This window comes from Parambassis ranga, chromosome 2 (assembly GCF_900634625.1).
Source record: "Parambassis ranga chromosome 2, fParRan2.1, whole genome shotgun sequence".
In the NCBI taxonomy this organism is placed as follows: domain Eukaryota; kingdom Metazoa; phylum Chordata; class Actinopteri; family Ambassidae; genus Parambassis; species Parambassis ranga.
The window spans coordinates 34,174,965-34,201,025 of record NC_041023.1 but is presented as its reverse complement, the minus strand read 5'-3'; the positions used below and the strand labels follow the sequence as shown (position 1 = coordinate 34,201,025).

Sequence of the window (26,061 nt, the reverse complement as noted above, 5' to 3'; positions counted from 1 at the left end):
TTTCTTCAAGTCTCAAATTTATTATTGTCACTACCCATTTTCTGACCTTGTCTTCTTCCTCTAACTGCACTGTTTACACAGATACAGAATACAGTTACATAGAGGCAAATACAGAGCCACAATCAATAAAGCATGGCCTTTCTAACCACAGACATATACACATTCACATCCAAAGTCATTCACAGATACAGACTCACACATGTTGTAGATCTATGTTTGAGATAAATCACTCAGAGCCTGAAACCACATAACTCATCTGCTCAAGGCGTGTAAGGTTTAGAGTAAATATCCACTGGAGATGTTGTTTAAATGAGGTTTATGGACTAAATATGGCTTGCAGGCATCAAAAAGTTCAAAGGATGAGTTGGTATGGGATTATTTTCCATTTCTAACTGTATGTTATGTTAATTCTACCTAATCTTAACTTAATTGAGGCCCTGTACTCGACCCTGGTTGTCTTTGCTGACCAGATTTGTAATCTCTAGTTTGTTGGCAAAAAAAAGTCAAAGTCTTTGTAAAGTAGCAAAACATATTAGTCTGTAACTGAAGAATTCTTGCTTTAAATATGACAGACAAATATCTAACAGGATGCTCATTTTATAACCCATAGTGAGAATTACAGTCACATTTTATTAGTTTTAACTACACATGATACAATGTATTATTCTAGTCTGCACAAACATGGAGGAGGCGATAATCCTAGTATTATTTTGTTCCTTTAGCAACGCTGTAATGTTTTCACAAACGAGCATTAAACCTAAAGTGGCAATTCCTTCATATTGGTAAACACAGGCAACACCACAATGTTATATAACCCTGTGGTGTCTCTCATTATGCTCTCTGCTTTATACAGTGCTTTTTTAAACATACAATTTACAAGCAATGCACGCAAATGAAGCTCTATCGCCATTGTTGTCTACCATTGTTATTGTTGCTAACATGTTTTTTTTTTTTTTTTGCACCGATGTAGAATGGGTCTGGTCATAGACGGTATCTACATCCTGGTGAGGAGTTGGTCAACTGTGAGTCCAGCTATCATTCCCTCTTCTTCCAACACCTTTCTTTGGAACTCCTGCAGGAAGGATGATGGAGAGAGTTGAGCATAGATGCCAGTAAAACAGACCAAAGCTTAGATATGGATGAACTTCAAAGCATCAATTTCACTTGAAGACCCACTGACAAGTCTTTTTAACCAGCACCTGATCAATGACATTGACCTGCTACCAGTCTGTAATTCGATGATGACGTCCAAAAAACCACTGTGTCTCATAAAAAGTGTAGTTTATAAAAAAAAAACTATTTTTTTAACTTTTCTGTGCTGCAGCAGCTTTGAAACCTTAGAAGCCTTGTGGCTGCTGAAGCTGACAGACTGCGGTGTAAAACCTGAGACAGTTAGCTTTAGTGTGACAGGCATGTCAAACGATAGCAGCCGCAGCAGAGTCAGTCCAAAGCCTTAGATTATGATATCTGTGTCTGTCTGCTGGGCTCACCCTGAACCTGCGGAGTCTTGTTAGTCTGTCCTGCAGAGTCTTCTCCTGGGTGGAGGTCAGTTCTGCAACATGAGCGCGCCACTGCTCCTCTTTCTCCTGAAACACAAGAATCCAAACCAGATTTAAAGTACACCCACAGTCCTTCGCTGAAAGCTCTGCAGTATTATATTGAGGGTTACAAAGTTCCCATGATACACTGATAAAAGGTGCATACATTCTGCTTGGGCTGCACCTCAGAACCTAATGTAGGCGCGCGTGTGTGTGTGAAGTGAAAAGTGCTGGCACATGTCCCTGACCTCTCCAGAGCCAGTTTCCTGCCATGTGTCTTTGTTTGTGCTTTTAGGAATAACTTTCTCGTGTGTGTGTGGTGAGTTCTAATGTGTGCAGGACGTTGATGTGAGAGGGGGAGAGATTTAGTATAATGTCAGTTGAAGAGTAAGACTTGCAGAGTGAAGGTGAAAGCAATTAAATTATTACACACACACACTTTCAAATGGAAAACGAGCATGTGAACCGTTAAAAAAATGACATTTATTTGTCTTCAGCGAACTTGAAACAATTTGCCTTTAATTGCCGATCACTGATAAATTGATAAATGAGGGCAATTGTTTTCTGTTGCTGATCCAGTCACAACATTGTGGGGGAAATTAGCCATCTGGGCGTCTGTGTCAGTGTACTGATCAGACGGGTTGAAGTAAATATAACCTGCCTGCACAGGTGAAGCTGCATCTGTGTTTGCTTATGACAGAAACAAAGTTACAAAAGGGCTGGTTAAGACATGCAGGGCTGTAAGTGGAATATCAGTTGCAACATGTCAGCAAATGCTAGTTAAATACACGAGAAGCTTAATAAAAGTTTCCCAAAGAGCCAAATTGATCGGTCGATGGACTCTATAGACTGTATTAAAAATGAAAAAAAGGGACAAATCCTTCTTAAGTCTGTGCAGAAAGCTCTGACTGCCACCATGTTGGCAGCATCTGAGTCCATCTCCTCGGAAACCAACATATATTTTTCCTGCTTTTTTGTTTTGTTTACACAGCTTTAAAATACACATAAATCATATTTATTTCATTTTGTCTGCATACTTTGGTCTAATTTGTTGTAATTTAAGTGAAACCTTACAATGTGTTGCTGGTATTCTGTAGTGTTCTACCAGTGAGCGAGCGTGAGTGTGAATTTCCTCTCATCCAGAGGTGTGTGTGTGTGCGCGTGCACATCAACTGTATGTGTTTTTTTTTTTACTGTGCATGCGTCAAAGGTCATACTCATAAGTCACTGAGTACATGTGTTTATGTATCTTGTTTATGTGTGTGTCTGGGGTTAAGTTAGGGTTCAGCGGAAAGTACATTCCATACTGAGGTGAGAGTGACTGTCCTGGCTATTAGGGTAGATGTCATCAGCTTCCTGCCGTTTCCTGCGGAAACACTGAGAGCAGCAGCCCATGTCCCTTGTTGACCTTCTCACACTCTTGTCAGAAATGGGGCGGCTCTCAAAGCACCCACATCTGCTGTGTGTATGCATTCCATGTCCATCTGTTTTTACGTCTGTGTGTGTGCTGTTTTATTTAGAATGCTTCCACAGTATGTATACGTTGTTTTCTGAAATGTGTGTGTGTGAGGTGTGACCGAGGCTGAAAGTGACTGATAAGCCCTGCAGTCTTGACAGACAGCCAGAGTTGTGTTTCCCAGTCTGTCATTTCCATGGAAGTGAATCTGATTTTGCCGTGAGCGATGAAGTGAACCTCAACGGTAAATTAACACCGATCGATCCGGCGTCACACCACTGCCTGTCTGCCTGATTGTTCAGCCCGCTCTTTCCATTAGACTGATTATAACAGCCTGGTCTCACGAAATGTTGAGGACTCATCTTAAAATGTGAGTAATGACTCCAAAGATTAACAGGAGGAAACATAAATAGAAAGAAAACAGAGGCTGACATATGCTAATCGTTAAAAGGAGAAATCTTTGGCATAGGACCTTTGCAGAAATGGTGTGTAAAAGCGTCTCTGATGAAATAACATAAATCAACTAACCCTATTACAAATCCAAAAATCTCAAGTGTTTTCTTCCCTTCAGTCTGACTCCTGTAACTAGTGCTGACAGCCAGGATGATCTGTCATTACAGCAATCAGCTTCAGTTACTACTGCTTGGCTGCTGGGTGCAGTGTGTGTGTGTGTGTGTGTGTGTGTGCAAGCATGTGGTCTCCGTAGAAACAAGCTGTTGAAGGCTAAACTGGTGTCACTTAGCTGAAACCTTCATGCTGTGCCAAAGAGGCTGTTTGCTTTGCACATGTACAGACTTGTAGAGTGTGTCACTCATTAGTGTGTGTGTTTGTGTGTGTGTGTGTGTGTGTGTGTTCACCTTCTTTCTCTCCTCTAGTTCTCGTTGTCTGTCTTTTTCCTGCTGCTCTCTCTCCAGTTGCCATCGGACCTGGCATACATGAACACACACACATCACAAAATCCAGCGTGTAATGCTGGATTTTGGCACACTTGGTAGCTCCTTCATGCATCTCACCCTCTCTTCCTTTTTGTGTCTCCAGTCGTCCTCCAAAGAAGCTGTTGCTTCTGGCCCTTCTCTTTTGCTTTCTGACATTCCTAGGAATGCATAGTCCTCCTCTTTGCACAAACTTCTCATTGACTAGAGCAGAAAAGCAGCTTGTGTCTGTGATCATGTCTGAAACATGTCAATGCTACATGAGATGCTACATGACAAGCTACTGAGAGAATGTTTACTTTTTGTCAGCTCATAACACAAACTGACAATAGTGGTTGAAATTTTAAAGCAAATGTTTTCATTTTTCTGCTGATTATGTGAGTGGTAATAGATAAATTGTTCTGTTGAGTTATGCTTGTCTTGAACCAAAAATATGCCATAAAGGTTTGATGCAAAGTTGGAATATTTCCACCTAAACTATAATGTGTTGCGAAACAGGATGTAGATATCTGATGAGCCTGGACAGCTATCATAACATGGAATTCTGGGATAACTATTATGAATCATAATTCAATCCTTGACATAAATAAAACCCTGCAGCACAAATTTGTATTGAAAACCCAGAGATGTCAATAGGCAACTATGGAAGCTAAGAAGGCTGAGAGATGATTTTGTCTGTGACATTTAGTTTGTGTCTTAGTATTTTTTGTCCTTTGGTCAATCTGCCCTGTGTTTTCTGCATGCATAGCCTTGTCCAAACCTGGGCAAAGTACGGCCCGCGGGCCATACCCGGCCTGCTTGCGTCTTCAATATTAAACACAATATTAAACATGGGCAGCAAAAGTCAGCTGTTGAGCACGGCATTACCGGTAACGTCTTTCCAACCCTCCTGGTCTCTTCCACGCTGCTGTACTGCGTCATCTCATCTACTCTCTGGAGAGACACGGTCATGCTGTGTACACTTTAAAAATGCTGCGCGACTATGAAATGTACGGTAAAGCACACAGAAAGTCCACGGCGCATTCAGATGTTACCGCGGTGCTGCCAGCCGACATATTTCATTGTCATCTGCTCTTAAAAAGTACAGATCTTGCCCGACTTTCAGAACTCTGGGATTTGCTACTTTAATTTTTACTTTAACTCTATTGGTTTTCTTCTGTAAAAATATCTTTACATCATCTGTGCTGCTCTGCACTGTGTGTATGTTTCAACATACAACCAGCACACACTCAAAGTAGACATGGACACACACAGAGAGGACAGAGGAGTGAGCAGAAAGTGAGCAAAAGATTCTTACAATGATGAAAATGTAACAGGAGCATATTTATAAAGGTAGATACTGTGCCAGTGGTCTACAATTTATATTATTATTTATGAAAAAATGTGGCCCTTTGATTTTCTTATGGAAGTATGTGGCCCTCGCAAAAAATAATTGCCCACCCCTGGCCTTGACAGTTGTCAGTTCTCAATCCAAAGACATAACATTCAAATCTTCATTCAGTTGACTTTTTACACACTTTGAGTCCTGCATCTTGTAACGTACCTTTGACATAGGAATGCCTTGAAACCTCTTCACATGAATCATTTTAATCAAGGATGGGTCTGTTGTGCGACACAAATATTTACAACTTAAGGTCTCCCAATATTTTGTCATAAACATCTGATCTAAGTGTGTACAAGAAATAGTCAATTACTTACCTGTATATCCACAAGAAATGTCCTCTCCTTCTACACACCTTTTCTGGGTTTGATCAATGCTTTACTTTTGATTATGTCTTCTAATCGCTCATTATAATCACAGATGCATCCTCACACAGTTCATGGTACTGACAGGAAGATCTAGACCAGAGTTATAAGTTCTTGTACAGTGACGGCATGCAGCTTACATGCTAGTCATTTCCACAGTACAGTGACAGAAGTGCCACTGTTCCACTAATAAAAAGTCAAGAGGCCAGAAAGGTATAATGGATCGTTTTCACACTTAAACAAAATAAAAACATAAAGGATAAAATTGCATCTGCTTACTGCATTGTCACAAAACTAAACATTTGTCTATAGTCACCTCAAAAATGCATTTTAATTGTTGTTTGTTAAACTGTGTGTGAGATTTAAATGCAAAACATGAAACTACAGTAAGCAGCTGGTTAGCTTAACTCAGAACCTGGCAGTAAAGCTTTCTAAGGCACAAAAATAGGACATGCTTGGTCAGGCTAGCAGTTCTCTCTTAAATACAGGGTTCAAATAGCTAGCATTATCAAGATACATCTTCATTTTTATTTATAGTCAGCTTTTGGCTGTTGTGTCTCCTCTTCTGGAATCAATAAGGTTAGGTCTGTCCTCTAATCTGAATTGATAACCTTTTCAGCTGACTGTTAATACAAAGCCTGACAGCTGTATCAGCTGCATGGTGTGATGAATATACAGCACAGACACTCTGACATCTCTGCTGAACTCTTCTACCACAATGTTGTGACATTACTGTTGTATCAGATCAGAGGAGAGTATGAACACTGTCACAGCACATTCATAATTACAAGAAGAAATCACTTGGCTTCTGTCATTAATATAACCTATGAGCTGAAGGAAGTGTTTTTGTAGAATATGACATCCCACTGTGATGTTGACACACAAACATAAATCATACTTATTTTTCAAACAAAAAAGTTTCAGCTGTGCTAATATTATTTCACAGGAGTGTTCTAATCATCAATTAGCCTTTTTAACACGATTAGCTAACACAATGTAGCATTAGAACACAGGAGTGATGGTTGCTGGAAAAGGGCCTCTGTATACGTTTGTATATATTCCATTAAAAATTTTTTAACTAGAATAGTCATTTACCACATTACCAATGTCTAGACTGTATGTCTGATTACTTTAATGTTATCTTCATTGAACATTTTTTTTTAAATAAAGACATTTCCAAGTGACCCCAAACTTTTGAATGGTAGTGTATATTTCAATCATGAGAGACTCAGCGAACTGAATGAGAAGATTTATCAAGTACAAAGTTTGAATGTGCATTGCCGTCCTAGATCCTGTTGTGAAGACCACATCCGAAAAGGGGGGAAAACGCAAGAGGAGAGGCTGCTGGATCAGAAGATCCCCCCAGGGTCTAGACCTGGTGGTGGTGGAGAGCTGGAGGGCAGGAGATAGGAGGCCTGAACTGGCGTGGATCTGGTGGAGCTTGGAGTGGAGGAGGGTTGCCGGGTTCGATCAGAAGACAGCTGGAGAGGAGATGGAGACTTTTAAATTTCGTGCTACGCTGTGGTCAGGAGAGGGACGGAAAGCGACAGCTGATTGGTGAGGGAGGTGCTTTCTATTAAGCACCTGACTAAGAGCGGAAGAGAAGGGGAGCAGTAGAGTGAGGGATAGAAGGAGAGAGATTAGGAAGCGGATAGGGATAAATGGTGAATGATGGGAAACAGAGTCTTCCTGATTGAACTTATGCTAAGTGCTACATTTCTGACTACTTTTTAAACAGTTTTTGCCATGGTAAGTGAGAGTGGAGTATGTATGGCAAAACAGAGAAATGCATCACTGATAAGGTGAGCAGAAGACTGCAAGGGAACAACAGAAAAGACACTTTGCTTACTGTTTTGCACGAGGTGCATCATTATCACCATCTCACTTGATTTCAGATAAATACATAAAAAGGATAAAGAGATCTTTGTAACAACAACAAACTCATACTGAAACACCTCTGGTAGGCGTGGAACCCACAGAAAAATGAGTCCAACACATTACATTTAAAACACATTACATTTAAAGCCATGCTATAACATTTAAATGTGACCAAAACAAAACACAAAAATGTCCTGTTTCTGCCATCTAAGGTATGATCACAACAGGATGCAGTAAGCAGCAAATTCTGATGCTAACATATGTTAACTGTATGTCATAGACAGTAATTAGATAGAGTTAAATCGAATCCAACAAAAAGCCCTTATGACGTCCACGTGTTCCCAAAGCAAGGACACACACATGCAGATGTTGTCTCAACACGAAACAGCACATAACCTCTGTGTTTTCAGCACCATAGGAATGAGAAGGTGACTATCACCTTTGACTTTTGCTGGGAAGCTGTTTTGGCCTCCAAATGATCCTACAGAGACATATGAAACAGGCCGTACTTTAAACCTGCGGTGATTCTTAAAGTTACACAGCTCACTGCCAATGATTAATAAGCAATTCATTTCTCACGCCTCGTCTCATACTCATCACAACTCCAAATATAGCCTGTGTATTCAGTCACTGTCATAACTACCCCCGTGGAGCCATTCATGCCACTGTATTCCATTTTTAATAACAGCTCTTTATATGGTCTTATTTGGACATGTAAGTAAAATGCACACAATAGCAGTACTTCTCCTTTAACCCTAAACTTGTGCAGCATGCACTCATTGTATTGTTGTATGTCTCTAAATTATTTTAGATTTACGTTGGAAACTCAAAGTCCCTCCGGGATCTTGCCTCAACGTCCCATCCATCCTTATTTGACCATTCATGTTGCCATCCATGCCCAAAACTACGCAGTCACATCCTGCAGCTTCTCCCAGTAGACTCATAAAACATCTCAGACTGTCCGCTATTAATAAATGATATAGTCGGCGTCTTCAGCAAATGCTCTGAAAGGACATTATGTTTACTTTCAATTGAATCTTGTTCATCCGATTGAAATCATGTGACAGCCTGTTATGCATCTTATGTGATAAAATTAAGTCAGATTGAAAACAGATTATTGACTGCAGATGTTTTGTTACACACAACCATTGAGAAAGTTGCCGTAGGAAACAGCTTGGAAAGAACTTTGAAGACAAAACATGACATACTTTACTTTACTACCATCCATCATGAACTAAGATCAACCAGTAAGGGCAATGATTTGCCAGAAGAACTTCAACTGATGAAGCTCTGTCTGTCACACTGTGATACAGTGTTTATTTCTCTTCAGATCAGAGATTTCTATTATGTTTGGAATGTGAAGTTCATGGTCCCACCTTTGTGTATCAATGATGCCAGTCGTTCAGGAATTAAAGCTCATGGCTGTAGCTGAGTATTGAGACATAGATTGACAGATTCATTGAAAGCTTAGCCTTGAGGCTTAAACCACAACGGGCTAGAAAAATCCACTCCTCATATCTTAATCTTAACCTTGAACATGGCCCTGAGAAACTCCTATAGGTTACAGTGGTTCTTGTTTTAATTTAATAAATTCCTGTGTAATTGACAGTTTGGTTGACAGGATAATTCTGTATTGGATGTGGCTCAACCACAACAATAGAAGACAACTGTGTGTTGCCTAATAAACCTGGGTGAACACAAGGAATGTAAGGTGGAGAAAAGCAAAGACTGAGATTTTTAGCCATCATAAAGTTGTTCCCACAACTACCCGAAAGAAAGATTCATACAAATGTATAGTTCTGTGAATTCATTTGTGTGTTGTGCACAGCTCGAGATGTATACATTGACTGCTAATCCTCACTAAGACTAGAAGTGACTAAACGCAAGCGCACCACAGCTGTGACCTAACATGATGTCTTTTTTCTAAAGATCCAGCTCATTGAGTGGACTCAGATGTGCCCTGATTGACTCTTGTCATGAAGGATGCTAACCTTCCTTGTGTCTTAATGCCTGATCTCTTGGTCACTAAGGTGTGCTCCGCAAGAGGCTTGCTGTTCTATGTGTGTAAATTGTCTGGCACAGCTTCTCGCCTCAGTTTCACTCTCTGTAGCACAAGCGCAAGTGTTGATCTTAGACGTGAGCCCACAGACAGCATGTGTGTTAGTGGAAGCAGATTCTGTCATGTTATCTGAGGCAGAGTTGTGTTGTTGGTATGATACTGTTTGGACAATCCTCTGACCTCAATCTCTCTTAGTGACTGATGTCTATGTGAGGATTTCATCCCGAACCCTGCAGAAAAGCTGTTAGCAGAAAACATGCACGTATTTGTTGGGGTTTCATTTTCCTGCTCATCACTTCTCATTCCGGCTCGCAGCTGTCACAACACGCAGGCTGGAGAAAATGGCATTTTATACCCGCTGTATTCAAGACCTGCCGCGCAACACCGTTGTACATAACCAACTTTATTCACGATTATGAAGGTAAGTGTGTAGCGAACAGCGGTAGCTCGGAGGTAGCGTTATCAAAAGACAGTGAGACGGTGCTGAAGACATGATGAAGAATCTGTCTACTGTTTTTATCACCATTGCAGTGGCCTAGTCAGTCTCCAGACCTTAATACCATAGAAAATCTGTGGAGCTGAAGGTTGGAGTTGGCAAACATCAGCCACCAAACATGAATGACTTGGAGAGCATCTGCAAAGAGGAATGGAACAAAATCCCCCCTGAGATGTGTGCAAACCTTGTGGTCAACTACAAGAAACGTCTGACCTCTGTGATTGCCAACAAAGATTTTACCACCAAGTACTAAAGCACGTTTTGAAAGGAGATCAAATACTTATTTCATTCATGAAAATGAGAATTAATGTGTAACTTTTTTTAAAATGCATTTTTTCTGGATTTTTTGTTGTTCTCTCACTGTTCAAATAAACCGACCATTGAAATTATAGACTGATCTATTCAACCTTCACTGAAAAAAAAATGATACTTTGGATTAACTTAACTTGTTACACCTAATTTTATTAGTTTTTCTGAACTTAAATTTATGACTTGGTTGAAACCATACTAAAGCAAAAATTCACATTCACTCAATGTAAAAATGTTAGTTCATTTACTTTGTTCCAACTCAATTTTTTCAGTTTAGTTAAACATAATATATATTATTACACCAAAGTACATTTTTACTTTGGATAGAACTAATTAAATTGATGTAATTTGTTACATGCTCCATAAACTGTTTCTTTTACTTCCACATAATTATTTAGTGCAGGTTTAATGCAGGTCATTATTTTTCATCAGACAATGTATTAGTTTTATTTAGTCTTAATTTGGTTTACAAGAAATACAGACAGAAAATCTCTTTAATAGACATTTATTATGATGTCTGAAAAAATGCATCACAATTACATAAATAAAAACAATGACATAAAAGCCTCCAATTATAGACTTTTCAAATGTTTTTTCTTATGTAACAAATTTTTTGTAACCTTTACCACAATACCTTAATGTAAAACAAATCACAGTACTTTTGTACATAAAGAACTTATGCTTTAACTAACATGGGTAGCTCAGGTGAGCATAGATAAGGACAAATAACAAGGCACAACCAGGTGCGAGTGATAGCAACTCACTGAGGACTTCCACACCATCGATACCCATTCCATGGTAGGTGGAGAGGAGCCATCTCCTTCCTTATGACAATAACTGCCATGGTACACCACTAGCTCTGGTTCATCCTTTTGGCCGACCCGATAAAAGAGATAACAGATAAGTATCTGATTTAACAGTATAGAAACCTACACACATTATTATACTAACCAAATCAAACACACACACACACAAACCTGTTCATTAACAACCTCTGCAGGACAGAGAAGTCCACAATAAACAGGAACAGACAACTGTTTATGAATGTGTTGTAGCTGTACTGAGACTCTATATGAGCTACTTACCAGATACCCCTTGAAGAGTCTGTAAACGTCTTCCCCAAGGAACAGGCCTTCATGCGACACTCATTTCAAGTAGGTGAGAGAACACACCTGTAATCATTAACACAATGATGACCAGTTTAAATAATACACATTAATCACATAATGCACAAATGGACACTAAATGTAAAAATACATAATCAATACAAAAGATGTGTAGTTCAGCAGTAAGAGTGAAACAGCAGTAAGAGTGAAATAGCAAAAAAGTGCATTCCTATTTTGGGTATATTTTTCTTATTTAAACGTAGATTAAATAAGCTTAGGACTTTATGTGAAGACTTACCAAATTCGGCAATGTGCCTAAAACAGTCAAGAGACCCTGGCTCAACAGCAAACCTGTAAAAATGAAAACATGCAACTTCACACATGTTTTGTAGGGACAGTGTGTACTCCTCCTTTTGGCCACTACAGACCAAATATAATTAATTAGAATTTAATAGAACGCTCTGCTCTCTAAAGCGTGAACACAGACACACACTCAAACACACGGACTGCACTAAGCTATGCTAGCAGTGGCGCTAGCTAGCAATGGCACTATCTTAGCTAGACCAAGACAATGCATACAGTAATATGCATTTCGGTCGATAAAAAGTGTCCACCAAGCTTGACCATCTTCTCCGCCGGGCACCTGCAGCCAGTCAGTCCGACTGCAAACTCCCTCCTGCCCTCCAGCAACCACATGTCCGAAAATGCTCGCTCAAGCAGTGCAGAAACACGCCTATCATATTCAATCACTCTACTTTTTACTTATGTGACAAAAAAATATTATATTGCCGTTGCAATTGCAAGAAAAATATCAACCTTTGAGTGATGTGCGAATAACCTGGTTTAGCTATAGGCGGCAAAAATACATCGCCGTCTGTTGGTAAATCAAATACAGACACTAAAACTGCTGTCCAACCAGCCACTAACCATAAACATACAAATAAAACACACTTTGCAAGCAACAAAAATTCGAATTCTTACCTTGTTTCGAGCAGTTAACAGAAATTGGAGGGAAGCAACTTTTCAAAAGGAGTATCATTTGATTTGACGCAAAGTGAAAAAAAATCAATTTTAAAAAGGAAACCACAACTTTACATTAGACCAGTATACAAATGTAATTTAAATCAATGACACAGTGGTTGCACTTTTTTCAGTGTTTATTTAACCAGATAAAAACCCATTGAGCTCAGGATCTCTTTCACAAGGGTGACCCTCAGTCTGCTGGTCCTGTGCAGTCTTTCCTGATGGCAGCAGACTGAAGAAGCAGTGTGAAGGATGGATTAAGGATTAAGTTTATATTCCGTTAAGACTAATTCAGCTGTTTTATGACTGATTCAGCTTATTTTTTAATAATTTCAGCTTGTGTTAAGAGTAATTTAGCTCTTGTTCCTTCATTCAGCTTCTGTTTGTACTAATTCTGATGTGTTTTTATGAATTATATGCAGATTTCATATTCTTAAGGAGTACAAAGCAATCGTTCAAATAAGCGTTCAAAGCAACGCTTCAGCTGCTGCAATCAAACTTGCATTTTCTTCAGGAAATGCTTTTTCTAGTTGTTGTTAATTATTGATTTCTCTTGGTGGTGGTGATGAGTCCTTTTGCCATGTAATACATGTAAATGTTGTGATCAAGGACTGCAAACAAATTTGGTATTAATTATTTTGTATTTTATTTTTTATTATTATTTTTGTAGTTGTGCATGTAAACGCATTACCCAGAGTATTGCAGTAAACATGGTGTGGGAATTAGACCCACACTTAGAACCCACATATAGCAATGTGTGGGTTCTAAGGAATCAAAGGACCGTTTTTCAGAACAGTTTTTTTTCTAAAATATGATTCTTTGGGTTTGCTGCATATCTTTCTGCAGCTGCCTACTAATTGTCAGCAGGCTGATCAGGGGAGTGGCTGAACGGTGGGATAGGTGGCAGGTGGGTAGGGAAAACTTTGGTGGTGGGAGTATGAGGTACAGGGTCGATGAGGGAGGGAAACAGTTGCTGCTTCCTTGTCGGGAAAGCTGAAGCCGAATACTGTATGTTTTTCACCTCGAGGGGAGGGAAGTGGGTTGTCTTCTCCTTCTCTTCTCTTACCTCGGAGGAGTTAAGCACTACTTGGTTCTGTGGTGCATACTTCTCCAAGTCCCTCTTGGTCTGATCTAGTTGCCGTTTGCAGTTGCTAAGCTCCAGTTTAAACATTCTCGCCTCATCTGACAGGTTATGTTTTTCCTCTGTCAGCATCCGGCAAGTGCCCTCACTTGCATAAAGTTGTCCCTTCAGTGACATGTTCTCATTCTTGAGTTCACTGACAGTCTGCCATCTTTCATTGAGTTCCTGTTTTACACCAGACAGCTCCTGCTTCAGTTTCTGGAGGAGTTCATCTTTTTCTTTCATACTCGCCATCCGTTCCTGTAACATTTGTTTAGCTTGTTCCAGCTCCTGACGCTGTAAGACATCATTGCTTTGACTGGTGTCTTTGTCTGAACTCTGCATCTCTAGGTTATGTTCCAACAGGTCCATATGTTTTTTCTGATCTATTTGCTGCTTAAGAAGAGACTCGATGTGGAGCATTTCATCTTTGATCTTTTGCTCTTTTTCAGCCATATCTTTCTGGCTAGCCTTCAGCCGCTGCTTGAATCTCTCTATGACTTTGCTCAACTTTTCCTTCTCATCATCTGCTCTGGCAAGGGCTTGATCTGCTGCCTCCTTGCCACTCAGATAAGAAGCGGCTAACTGTTTCTCCTCTGAAAGCTTTTGCTCATTTTGCTGCAAGCACTGCTTCACTCTCTGCAGTTCATGCACTGTATTTTCATGTGCTTTCCTGTTTTGCTCCAGTTGAGAACTTAAGCGTTTGTTGGCACTGTCTAAGAGTCTGAGCTGTTTATTCAGTTTATCTTTAGCCACATTAGCTTTGTTGTGTTCTGACTGAAGAGTTTTGAGTTCTGACTGAAGACTGTGAACTCTTGTTAACAGGTTACTGTTGACGCGGTCTTTAGCTTTGGCGACCTTTTCAGTCTTCACTATCTGCTGGCTAAGCTCGTTTTCTAGTTTGGTAACAAGAAACCTTAAGTCTCTTATCAATGTGTCTTTGTCTTGAGCTTCTTTTTCCTGTAGCGTTTCTTTCGATTTGAGTGAGTCATTCTCTTTAACTAATGTGTCATTTTGTGTTTCCAGCTGTTGAATGACAAGCCTCAGTCTTCTGGTCTCTTGGCACTTCTCATCTAACTTCTTCCTTGTAGTGTGCAGATCTTCCTTGAGGCTTTTATTTTGGTGAACGTTGACTGTGAAAGAGCTCCTCAGTTTATTAAGCTCTGATTCATTCTTTTTCGACTCCTTTTGCACAGACTGCATTTCTTCATCCTGCCTTTTAATAGTGCATTCCAGATTTCTGACTATAAGATCATGTTTCTCATGTCTTTTCAATGCACGCTCTAACCTGTTCTTCTGAATTTTCAGAGAAGTGATCTTGAGCACTTGTACGTTGTTTTCCTCTTTTGCATATTCTAATTCCCTGTCTCTACAGATAATCTTCTCCTCTGCTTCTTCATTCATCTGACTGATTTGAGCATTATTCTTGAAATCTTGGAGATCATTTATTTTACGTTTCGATTCTTCATTTTCAGCTATCATCATGTCTATTGTGTTTTGCAGCCCTTCTATCTTCATCGCCTTTTCTTTTTCAATGCTGTATTGCTGCTTAACAACTGACAGTTCTGCCAAGTGACTTTCAAGATCTTTCCTCAAGGTCTCATTCTCTTGCTCCTTTGTAAGTAATGCAGACTTGGTCTCCACCAAATCTTTCCGTAGCTCGTCAATATTTGCATCCCTTTCCTGGACATCCTCAAAATGTTTTTCATTGTCTGCTTGTGTTTTCTTTAGACCTGGTAGCTCTTCAGTTGACGGTTTTGGATCCTTAGCTGGTTGAGGCATTGTGGCAGATTAATATTTATATATATATATATGCTTGTGTATATAGACTGTCTTTAGACAAATTGAGTGAGCAGTTTCAAACAATCTATGACATCATAACGTCATAATGACGTCATAATGACATCATAGCGAGGAGAGCTAAGATGTGTGATGTGTCACAAGATGTGTCACATGATCGCGGTTATGTTGCCTAGCAAACGGATTCCAATTTTCCGTCTATCTGCTGCGCTGTGGGCTGTGACAATAACTCCAATGGAACACTCCAGACTGAGCACTTTATTAGGAGCAAGAGCGCCTGTAACCCGGATAAAAAAATCAGCAATTTCTCTCCTCCGCTGTATTTCTCATGCAACATCGCAATATAAAGTACTCTCGCGAGTATAGTATTGTATGTCATGTGGCTGCGCTGGACCAATTACAACATAGTCAAGTGACCGTGTCGAGCCAATTGACAAGCAGTTTTAGTCAAACCTCAAACCACCACCAGTAGGTGCAGAGGGGATGTATGGGAAGGTTTGTTGCAGGTATGGTTAAAAGTTTTCGGTTTGCTTGATCTTGGCTGACAGCACTTTTTTATTAAATGTACTGAATGTTGACTTGTAGGAGCCTCCACCGCGATCGTACTATTGAGCAAAAGGAGCTTTGTGTTTAACTACGGAGTGGAATCGGTGTTTGTTTGTTCAACGCCAACGTTAGCATTAGCCGCTTCATTTGTTTTGCATTGACTTGTTTGCCGCAAGCTATTGTAATGCTACCGCCGGTTAGCATGGGCTTTTAAGCTTTGTTTCTCAAATAATGCAAGCTTAAATGAAGTGTCCATAACTCCAATAATGAACTGTTACTCTTTGAATGTTTACATACAACTTGACCAAAACTTTATCGATGCAGATTGATTGAATATGTTGTTGTTGTCCTATATTAGCACTGAGCATTAGAGTATTGTTTAATGCCTTTTGTAAAATAATATAGTTCAATATTATAGAATATACATATTATATCAATATACATTGATGCACGCTAACAGTTTTGTTAATGTATATTGATGTTGTATGATCTATTTTTACATTATATATCATATTTATATATCATATTTATTGATGTACATTGATGGATGTTATATTGATATTGAATTGGAAAATGTATTTAATGCAGCTAGTAATTACTGTTATTTGTGTGCACACTAACTGAAATCCTGGCCCTGTGTCTCATCCAGGCCAGGTTTTGATGGCAAGCTACTGATAAGTAGTAGCTTGCCATCAAATAAATAATAACTCAATTAATTCATCTCAACTCATGATAGGAAAAGACTTTTCCACCTCAAGCCTGAGGAGTCCCCTTTCCAAGCTAGGCTGGTAGAAGGCTCCAGTAGCCTACACAAACTTTTGCCCCCCCGCATTACTTCTGCCATGTCCCTCTCCACACAGACGCCACACTGCCCCTTTCGGGTCGCTGTGTGGCATATGGACATTGAAAGAGTTTGGGAAGTTGAATGAATAACATTTAAGGCACAATCACGTCGATTGTAACCATGTTGAAATTGATAACTACTTAAAATGACCATTCGGATTCTTTCTTTTATGTCTATGTTGTTTGTGGTTTGTCTGCAAAGTCCATAATATAAGGTACCATCAAAACACAAATCTTCTGTCTCTGTGTCTCCCTCCAGTAGGCGGTTTCCTAACTTCTGATACTAGCCTGGGATATCAATAATAACTATCCTACTTGCTACACACCAAAAGTCCATAATAAAATATATATTTTAAAAAATAACATTGGTAGGAGATTTTGAAAACTCAGCTTGACATAACTTAAGCAGAATGCGTCCTGCTCTCTATACTGTGTGCGCACACACACAAACACACGGACTGCACTAAGCTATGCTAGCAGTGGCGCTAGCTAGCAATGGCACTATCTTAGCTAGACCAAGACAATGCATACAGTAATATGCATTTCGGTCGATAAAAAGTGTCCACCAAGCTTGACCATCTTCTCCGCCGGGCACCTGCAGCCAGTCAGTCCGACTGCAAACTCCCTCCTGCCCTCCAGCAACCACATGTCCGAAAATGCTCGCTCAAGCAGTGCAGAAACACGCCTATCATATTCAATCACTCTACTTTTTACTTATGTGACAAAAAAAATATTATATTGCCGTTGCAATTGCAAGAAAAATATCAACCTTTGAGTGATGTGCGAATAACCTGGTTTAGCTATAGGCGGCAAAAATACATCGCCGTCTGTTGGTAAATCAAATACAGACACTAAAACTGCTGTCCAACCAGCCACTAACCATAAACATACAAATAAAACACACTTTGCAAGCAACAAAAATTCGAATTCTTACCTTGTTTCGAGCAGTTAACAGAAATTGGAGGGAAGCAACTTTTCAAAAGGAGTATCATTTGATTTGACGCAAAGTGAAAAAAAATCAATTTTAAAAAGGAAACCACAACTTTACATTAGACCAGTATACAAATGTAATTTAAATCAATGACACAGTGGTTGCACTTTTTTCAGTGTTTATTTAACCAGATAAAAACCCATTGAGCTCAGGATCTCTTTCACAAGGGTGACCCTCAGTCTGCTGGTCCTGTGCAGTCTTTCCTGATGGCAGCAGACTGAAGAAGCAGTGTGAAGGATGGATTAAGGATTAAGTTTATATTCCGTTAAGACTAATTCAGCTGTTTTATGACTGATTCAGCTTATTTTTTAATAATTTCAGCTTGTGTTAAGAGTAATTTAGCTCTTGTTCCTTCATTCAGCTTCTGTTTGTACTAATTCTGATGTGTTTTTATGAATTATATGCAGATTTCATATTCTTAAGGAGTACAAAGCAATCGTTCAAATAAGCGTTCAAAGCAACGCTTCAGCTGCTGCAATCAAACTTGCATTTTCTTCAGGAAATGCTTTTTCTAGTTGTTGTTAATTATTGATTTCTCTTGGTGGTGGTGATGATACCTTTTGCCATGTAGTACATGTAAATGTTGTGATCAAGGACTGCAAACAAATTTGGTATTAATTATTTTGTATTTTATTTTTTATTATTATTTTTGTAGTTGTGCATGTAAACGCATTACCCAGAGTATTGCAGTAAACATGGTGTGGGAATTAGACCCACACTTAGAACCCACATATAGCAATGTGTGGGTTCTAAGGAATCAAAGGACCGTTTTTCAGAACAGTTTTTTTTCTAAAATATGATTCTTTGGGTTTGCTGCATATCTTTCTGCAGCTGCCTACTAATTGTCAGCAGGCTGATCAGGGGAGTGGCTGAACGGTGGGATAGGTGGCAGGTGGGTAGGGAAAACTTTGGTGGTGGGAGTATGAGGTACAGGGTCGATGAGGGAGGGAAACAGTTGCTGCTTCCTTGTCGGGAAAGCTGAAGCCGAATACTGTATGTTTTTCACCTCGAGGGGAGGGAAGTGGGTTGTCTTCTCCTTCTCTTCTTTTACCTCGGAGGAGTTAAGCACTACTTGGTTCTGTGGTGCATACTTCTCCAAGTCCCTCTTGGTCTGATCTAGTTGCCGTTTGCAGTTGCTAAGCTCCAGTTTAAACATTCTCGCCTCATCTGACAGGTTATGTTTTTCCTCTGTCAGCATCCGGCGAGTGCCCTCACTTGCATAAAGTTGTCCCTTCAGTGACATGTTCTCATTCTTGAGTTCACTGACAGTCAGCCATCTTTCATTGAGTTCCTGTTTTACACCAGACAGCTCCTGCTTCAGTTTCTGGAGGAGTTCATCTTTTTCTTTCATACTCGCCATCCGTTCCTGTAACATTTGTTTAGCTTGTTCCAGCTCCTGACGCTGTAAGACATCATTGCTTTGACTGGTGTCTTTGTCTGAACTCTGCATCTCTAGGTTATGTTCCAACAGGTCCATGTGTTTTTTCTGATCTATTTGCTGCTTAAGAAGAGACTCGATGTGGAGCATTTCATCTTTGATCTTTTGCTCTTTTTCAGCCATATCTTTCTGGCTAGCCTTCAGCCGCTGTTTGAATCTCTCTATGACTTTGCTCAACTTTTCCTTCTCATCATCTGCTCTGGCAAGGGCTTGCTCTGCTGCCTCCTTGCCACTCAGATAAGAAGCGGCTAACTGTTTCTCCTCTGAAAGCTTTTGCTGATTTTGCTGCAAGCACTGCTTCACTCTCTGCAGTTCATGCACTGTATTTTCATGTGTTTTCGTGTTTTGCTCCAGTTCAGAACTTAAGCGTTTGTTGGCACTGTCTAAGAGTCTGAGCTGTTTATTCAGTTTAACTTTAGCCACATTAGCTTTGTTGTGTTCTGACTGAAGAGTTTTGAGTTCTGACTGAAGACTGTGAACTCTTGTTAACAGGTTACTGTTGACGCGGTCTTTAGCTTTGGCGACCTTTTCAGTCTTCACTATCTGCTGGCTAAGCTCGTTTTCTAGTTTGGTAACAAGAAACCTTAAGTCTCTTATCAATGTGTCTTTGTCTTGAGCTTCTTTTTCCTGTAGCGTTTCTTTCGATTTGAGTGAGTCATTCTCTTTAACTAATGTGTCATTTTGTGTTTCCAGCTGTTGAATGACAAGCCTCAGTCTTCTGGTCTCTTGGCACTTCTCATCTAACTTCTTCCTTGTAGTGTGCAGATCTTCCTTGAGGCTTTTATTTTGGTGAACGTTGACTGTGAAAGAGCTCCTCAGTTTATTAAGCTCTGATTCATTCTTTTTCGACTCCTTTTGCACAGACTGCATTTCTTCATCCTGCCTTTTAATAGTGCATTCCAGATTTCTGACTATAAGATCATGTTTCTCATGTCTTTTCAATGCACGCTCTAACCTGTTCTTCTGAATTTTCAGAGAAGTGATCTTGAGCACTTGTACGTTGTTTTCCTCTTTTGCATATTCTAATTCCCTGTCTCTACAGATAATCTTCTCCTCTGCTTCTTCATTCATCTGACTGATTTGAGCATTATTCTTGAAATCTTGGAGATCATTTATTTCACATTTCAATTCTTCATTTTCAGCTTCCATCATGTATATTGTGTTTTGCAGCCCTTCTATCTTCATCGCCTTTTCTTTTTCAATGCTGTATTGCTGCTTAACAACTGACAGTTCTGCCAAGTGACTTTCAAGATCTTTCCTCAAGGTCTCATTCTCTTGCTCCTTTGTAAGTAATGCAGACTTGGTCTCCACCAAATCTTTCCGTAGCTCGTCAATATTTGCATCCCTTTCCTGGACATCCTCAAAATGTTTTTCATTGTCTGCTTGTGTTTTCTTTAGACCTGGTAGCTCTTCAGTTGACGGTTTTGGATCCTTAGCTGGTTGAGGCATTGTGGCAGATTAATATTTATATATATATATATATGCTTGTGTATATAGACTGTCTTTAGACAAATTGAGTGAGCAGTTTCAAACAATCTATGACATCATAACGTCATAATGACGTCATAATGACATCATAGCGAGGAGAGCTAAGATGTGTGATGTGTCACAAGATGTGTCACATGATTGCGGTTATGTTGCCTAGCAAACGGATTCCAATTTTCCGTCTATCTGCTGCGCTGTGGGCTGTGACAATAACTCCAATGGAACACTCCAGACTGAGCACTTTATTAGGAGCAAGAGCGCCTGTAACCCGGATAAAAAAATCAGCAATTTCTCTCCTCCGCTGTATTTCTCATGCAACATCGCAATATAAAGTACTCTCGCGAGTATAGTATTGTATGTCATGTGGCTGCGCTGGACCAATTACAACATAGTCAAGTGACCGTGTCGAGCCAATTGACAAGCAGTTTTAGTCAAACCTCAAACCACCACCAGTAGGTGCAGAGGGGATGTATGGGAAGGTTTGTTGCAGGTATGGTTAAAAGTTTTCGGTTTGCTTGATCTTGGCTGACAGCACTTTTTTATTAAATGTACTGAATGTTGACTTGTAGGAGCCTCCACCGCGATCGTACTATTGAGCAAAAGGAGCTTTGTGTTTAACTACGGAGTGGAATCGGTGTTTGTTTGTTCAACGCCAACGTTAGCATTAGCCGCTTCATTTGTTTTGCATTGACTTGTTTGCCGCAAGCTATTGTAATGCTACCGCCGGTTAGCATGGGCTTTTAAGCTTTGTTTCTCAAATAATGCAAGCTTAAATGAAGTGTCCATAACTCCAATAATGAACTGTTACTCTTTGAATGTTTACATACAACTTGACCAAAACTTTATCGATGCAGATTGATTGAATATGTTGTTGTTGTCCTATATTAGCACTGAGCATTAGAGTATTGTTTAATGCCTTTTGTAAAATAATATAGTTCAATATTATAGAATATACATATTATATCAATATACATTGATGCACGCTAACAGTTTTGTTAATGTATATTGATGTTGTATGATCTATTTTTACATTATATATCATATTTATATATCATATTTATTGATGTACATTGATGGATGTTATATTGATATTGAATTGGAAAATGTATTTAATGCAGCTAGTAATTACTGTTATTTGTGTGCACACTAACTGAAATCCTGGCCCTGTGTCTCATCCAGGCCAGGTTTTGATGGCAAGCTACTGATAAGTAGTAGCTTGCCATCAAATAAATAATAACTCAATTAATTCATCTCAACTCATGATAGGAAAAGACTTTTCCACCTCAAGCCTGAGGAGTCCCCTTTCCAAGCTAGGCTGGTAGAAGGCTCCAGTAGCCTACACAAACTTTTGCCCCCCCGCATTACTTCTGCCATGTCCCTCTCCACACAGACGCCACACTGCCCCTTTCGGGTCGCTGTGTGGCATATGGACATTGAAAGAGTTTGGGAAGTTGAATGAATAACATTTAAGGCACAATCACGTCGATTGTAACCATGTTGAAATTGATAACTACTTAAAATGACCATTCGGATTCTTTCTTTTATGTCTATGTTGTTTGTGGTTTGTCTGCAAAGTCCATAATATAAGGTACCATCAAAACACAAATCTTCTGTCTCTGTGTCTCCCTCCAGTAGGCGGTTTCCTAACTTCTGATACTAGCCTGGGATATCAATAATAACTATCCTACTTGCTACACACCAAAAGTCCATAATAAAATATATATTTTAAAAAATAACATTGGTAGGAGATTTTGAAAACTCAGCTTGACATAACTTAAGCAGAATGCGTCCTGCTCTCTATACTGTGTGCGCACACACACAAACACACGGACTGCACTAAGCTATGCTAGCAGTGGCGCTAGCTAGCAATGGCACTATCTTAGCTAGACCAAGACAATGCATACAGTAATATGCATTTCGGTCGATAAAAAGTGTCCACCAAGCTTGACCATCTTCTCCGCCGGGCACCTGCAGCCAGTCAGTCCGACTGCAAACTCCCTCCTGCCCTCCAGCAACCACATGTCCGAAAATGCTCGCTCAAGCAGTGCAGAAACACGCCTATCATATTCAATCACTCTACTTTTTACTTATGTGACAAAAAAAATATTATATTGCCGTTGCAATTGCAAGAAAAATATCAACCTTTGAGTGATGTGCGAATAACCTGGTTTAGCTATAGGCGGCAAAAATACATCGCCGTCTGTTGGTAAATCAAATACAGACACTAAAACTGCTGTCCAACCAGCCACTAACCATAAACATACAAATAAAACACACTTTGCAAGCAACAAAAATTCGAATTCTTACCTTGTTTCGAGCAGTTAACAGAAATTGGAGGGAAGCAACTTTTCAAAAGGAGTATCATTTGATTTGACGCAAAGTGAAAAAAAATCAATTTTAAAAAGGAAACCACAACTTTACATTAGACCAGTATACAAATGTAATTTAAATCAATGACACAGTGGTTGCACTTTTTTCAGTGTTTATTTAACCAGATAAAAACCCATTGAGCTCAGGATCTCTTTCACAAGGGTGACCCTCAGTCTGCTGGTCCTGTGCAGTCTTTCCTGATGGCAGCAGACTGAAGAAGCAGTGTGAAGGATGGATTAAGGATTAAGTTTATATTCCGTTAAGACTAATTCAGCTGTTTTATGACTGATTCAGCTTATTTTTTAATAATTTCAGCTTGTGTTAAGAGTAATTTAGCTCTTGTTCCTTCATTCAGCTTCTGTTTGTACTAATTCTGATGTGTTTTTATGAATTATATGCAGATTTCATATTCTTAAGGAGTACAAAGCAATCGTTCAAATAAGCGTTCAAAGCAACGCTTCAGCTGCTGCAATCAAACTTGCATTTTCTTCAGGAAATGCTTTTTCTAGTTGTTGTTAATTATTGATTTCTCTTGGTGGTGGTGATGATACCTTTTGCCATGTAGTACATGTAAATGTTGTGATCAAGGACTGCAAACAAATTTGGTATTAATTATTTTGTATTTTATTTTTTATTATTATTTTTGTAGTTGTGCATGTAAACGCATTACCCAGAGTATTGCAGTAAACATGGTGTGGGAATTAGACCCACACTTAGAACCCACATATAGCAATGTGTGGGTTCTAAGGAATCAAAGGACCGTTTTTCAGAACAGTTTTTTTTCTAAAATATGATTCTTTGGGTTTGCTGCATATCTTTCTGCAGCTGCCTACTAATTGTCAGCAGGCTGATCAGGGGAGTGGCTGAACGGTGGGATAGGTGGCAGGTGGGTAGGGAAAACTTTGGTGGTGGGAGTATGAGGTACAGGGTCGATGAGGGAGGGAAACAGTTGCTGCTTCCTTGTCGGGAAAGCTGAAGCCGAATACTGTATGTTTTTCACCTCGAGGGGAGGGAAGTGGGTTGTCTTCTCCTTCTCTTCTTTTACCTCGGAGGAGTTAAGCACTACTTGGTTCTGTGGTGCATACTTCTCCAAGTCCCTCTTGGTCTGATCTAGTTGCCGTTTGCAGTTGCTAAGCTCCAGTTTAAACATTCTCGCCTCATCTGACAGGTTATGTTTTTCCTCTGTCAGCATCCGGCGAGTGCCCTCACTTGCATAAAGTTGTCCCTTCAGTGACATGTTCTCATTCTTGAGTTCACTGACAGTCAGCCATCTTTCATTGAGTTCCTGTTTTACACCAGACAGCTCCTGCTTCAGTTTCTGGAGGAGTTCATCTTTTTCTTTCATACTCGCCATCCGTTCCTGTAACATTTGTTTAGCTTGTTCCAGCTCCTGACGCTGTAAGACATCATTGCTTTGACTGGTGTCTTTGTCTGAACTCTGCATCTCTAGGTTATGTTCCAACAGGTCCATGTGTTTTTTCTGATCTATTTGCTGCTTAAGAAGAGACTCGATGTGGAGCATTTCATCTTTGATCTTTTGCTCTTTTTCAGCCATATCTTTCTGGCTAGCCTTCAGCCGCTGTTTGAATCTCTCTATGACTTTGCTCAACTTTTCCTTCTCATCATCTGCTCTGGCAAGGGCTTGCTCTGCTGCCTCCTTGCCACTCAGATAAGAAGCGGCTAACTGTTTCTCCTCTGAAAGCTTTTGCTGATTTTGCTGCAAGCACTGCTTCACTCTCTGCAGTTCATGCACTGTATTTTCATGTGTTTTCGTGTTTTGCTCCAGTTCAGAACTTAAGCGTTTGTTGGCACTGTCTAAGAGTCTGAGCTGTTTATTCAGTTTAACTTTAGCCACATTAGCTTTGTTGTGTTCTGACTGAAGAGTTTTGAGTTCTGACTGAAGACTGTGAACTCTTGTTAACAGGTTACTGTTGACGCGGTCTTTAGCTTTGGCGACCTTTTCAGTCTTCACTATCTGCTGGCTAAGCTCGTTTTCTAGTTTGGTAACAAGAAACCTTAAGTCTCTTATCAATGTGTCTTTGTCTTGAGCTTCTTTTTCCTGTAGCGTTTCTTTCGATTTGAGTGAGTCATTCTCTTTAACTAATGTGTCATTTTGTGTTTCCAGCTGTTGAATGACAAGCCTCAGTCTTCTGGTCTCTTGGCACTTCTCATCTAACTTCTTCCTTGTAGTGTGCAGATCTTCCTTGAGGCTTTTATTTTGGTGAACGTTGACTGTGAAAGAGCTCCTCAGTTTATTAAGCTCTGATTCATTCTTTTTCGACTCCTTTTGCACAGACTGCATTTCTTCATCCTGCCTTTTAATAGTGCATTCCAGATTTCTGACTATAAGATCATGTTTCTCATGTCTTTTCAATGCACGCTCTAACCTGTTCTTCTGAATTTTCAGAGAAGTGATCTTGAGCACTTGTACGTTGTTTTCCTCTTTTGCATATTCTAATTCCCTGTCTCTACAGATAATCTTCTCCTCTGCTTCTTCATTCATCTGACTGATTTGAGCATTATTCTTGAAATCTTGGAGATCATTTATTTCACATTTCAATTCTTCATTTTCAGCTTCCATCATGTATATTGTGTTTTGCAGCCCTTCTATCTTCATCGCCTTTTCTTTTTCAATGCTGTATTGCTGCTTAACAACTGACAGTTCTGCCAAGTGACTTTCAAGATCTTTCCTCAAGGTCTCATTCTCTTGCTCCTTTGTAAGTAATGCAGACTTGGTCTCCACCAAATCTTTCCGTAGCTCGTCAATATTTGCATCCCTTTCCTGGACATCCTCAAAATGTTTTTCATTGTCTGCTTGTGTTTTCTTTAGACCTGGTAGCTCTTCAGTTGACGGTTTTGGATCCTTAGCTGGTTGAGGCATTGTGGCAGATTAATATTTATATATATATATATATGCTTGTGTAT

General features: G+C 39.7%; 2 protein-coding genes across 2 annotated transcripts; both read right to left on the bottom strand.

The window, feature by feature from the left end:
* Positions 1-581: 581 nt before the first annotated feature.
* LOC114445571 (matrix metalloproteinase-2) lies at positions 582-5,761 on the bottom strand. The gene is made up of 6 exons (XM_028420676.1): positions 5,625-5,761; positions 5,470-5,528; positions 4,008-4,130; positions 3,852-3,920; positions 1,491-1,586; positions 582-1,072 (listed from the first exon to the last, which is right to left on the bottom strand). Exons 2-6 carry the CDS (start codon positions 5,509-5,511, stop codon positions 995-997), a joined length of 408 nt encoding a protein of 135 aa, XP_028276477.1. The 5' UTR covers positions 5,512-5,528; positions 5,625-5,761; the 3' UTR covers positions 582-994.
* A 7,635-nt stretch (positions 5,762-13,396) lies between these two features.
* On the bottom strand, positions 13,397-20,730 carry LOC114444588 (myosin-9-like). The gene is made up of 2 exons (XM_028419269.1): positions 18,850-20,730; positions 13,397-15,346 (listed from the first exon to the last, which is right to left on the bottom strand). The coding sequence occupies exons 1-2, from the start codon at positions 20,728-20,730 to the stop codon at positions 13,397-13,399; spliced, it is 3,831 nt and encodes a 1,276-aa protein (XP_028275070.1).
* Between the last annotated feature and the right edge of the window lie 5,331 nt (positions 20,731-26,061).

Excerpts from the sequence above, each read along its gene's own strand:
- LOC114444588 (XM_028419269.1), bottom strand. The coding sequence starts at position 20,730 with ATGCCTCAACCAGCTAAGGATCCAAAACCGTCAACTGAAGAGCTACCA. Across the intron at positions 15,347-18,849 it reads CCCACTTCCCTCCCCTCGAG|GAAAGGGATGCAAATATTGA; the intron begins GTGAAAAACATA and ends GAGGATGTCCAG.
- LOC114445571 (XM_028420676.1), bottom strand. The coding sequence starts at position 5,511 with ATGATTCATGTGAAGAGGTTTCAAGGCATTCCTATGTCAAAG. Across the intron at positions 3,921-4,007 it reads GACACAAAAAGGAAGAGAGG|GTCCGATGGCAACTGGAGAG; the intron begins GTGAGATGCATG and ends CATGTATGCCAG. Across the intron at positions 1,073-1,490 it reads CAAGACTCCGCAGGTTCAGG|GAGTTCCAAAGAAAGGTGTT; the intron begins GTGAGCCCAGCA and ends TCCTTCCTGCAG.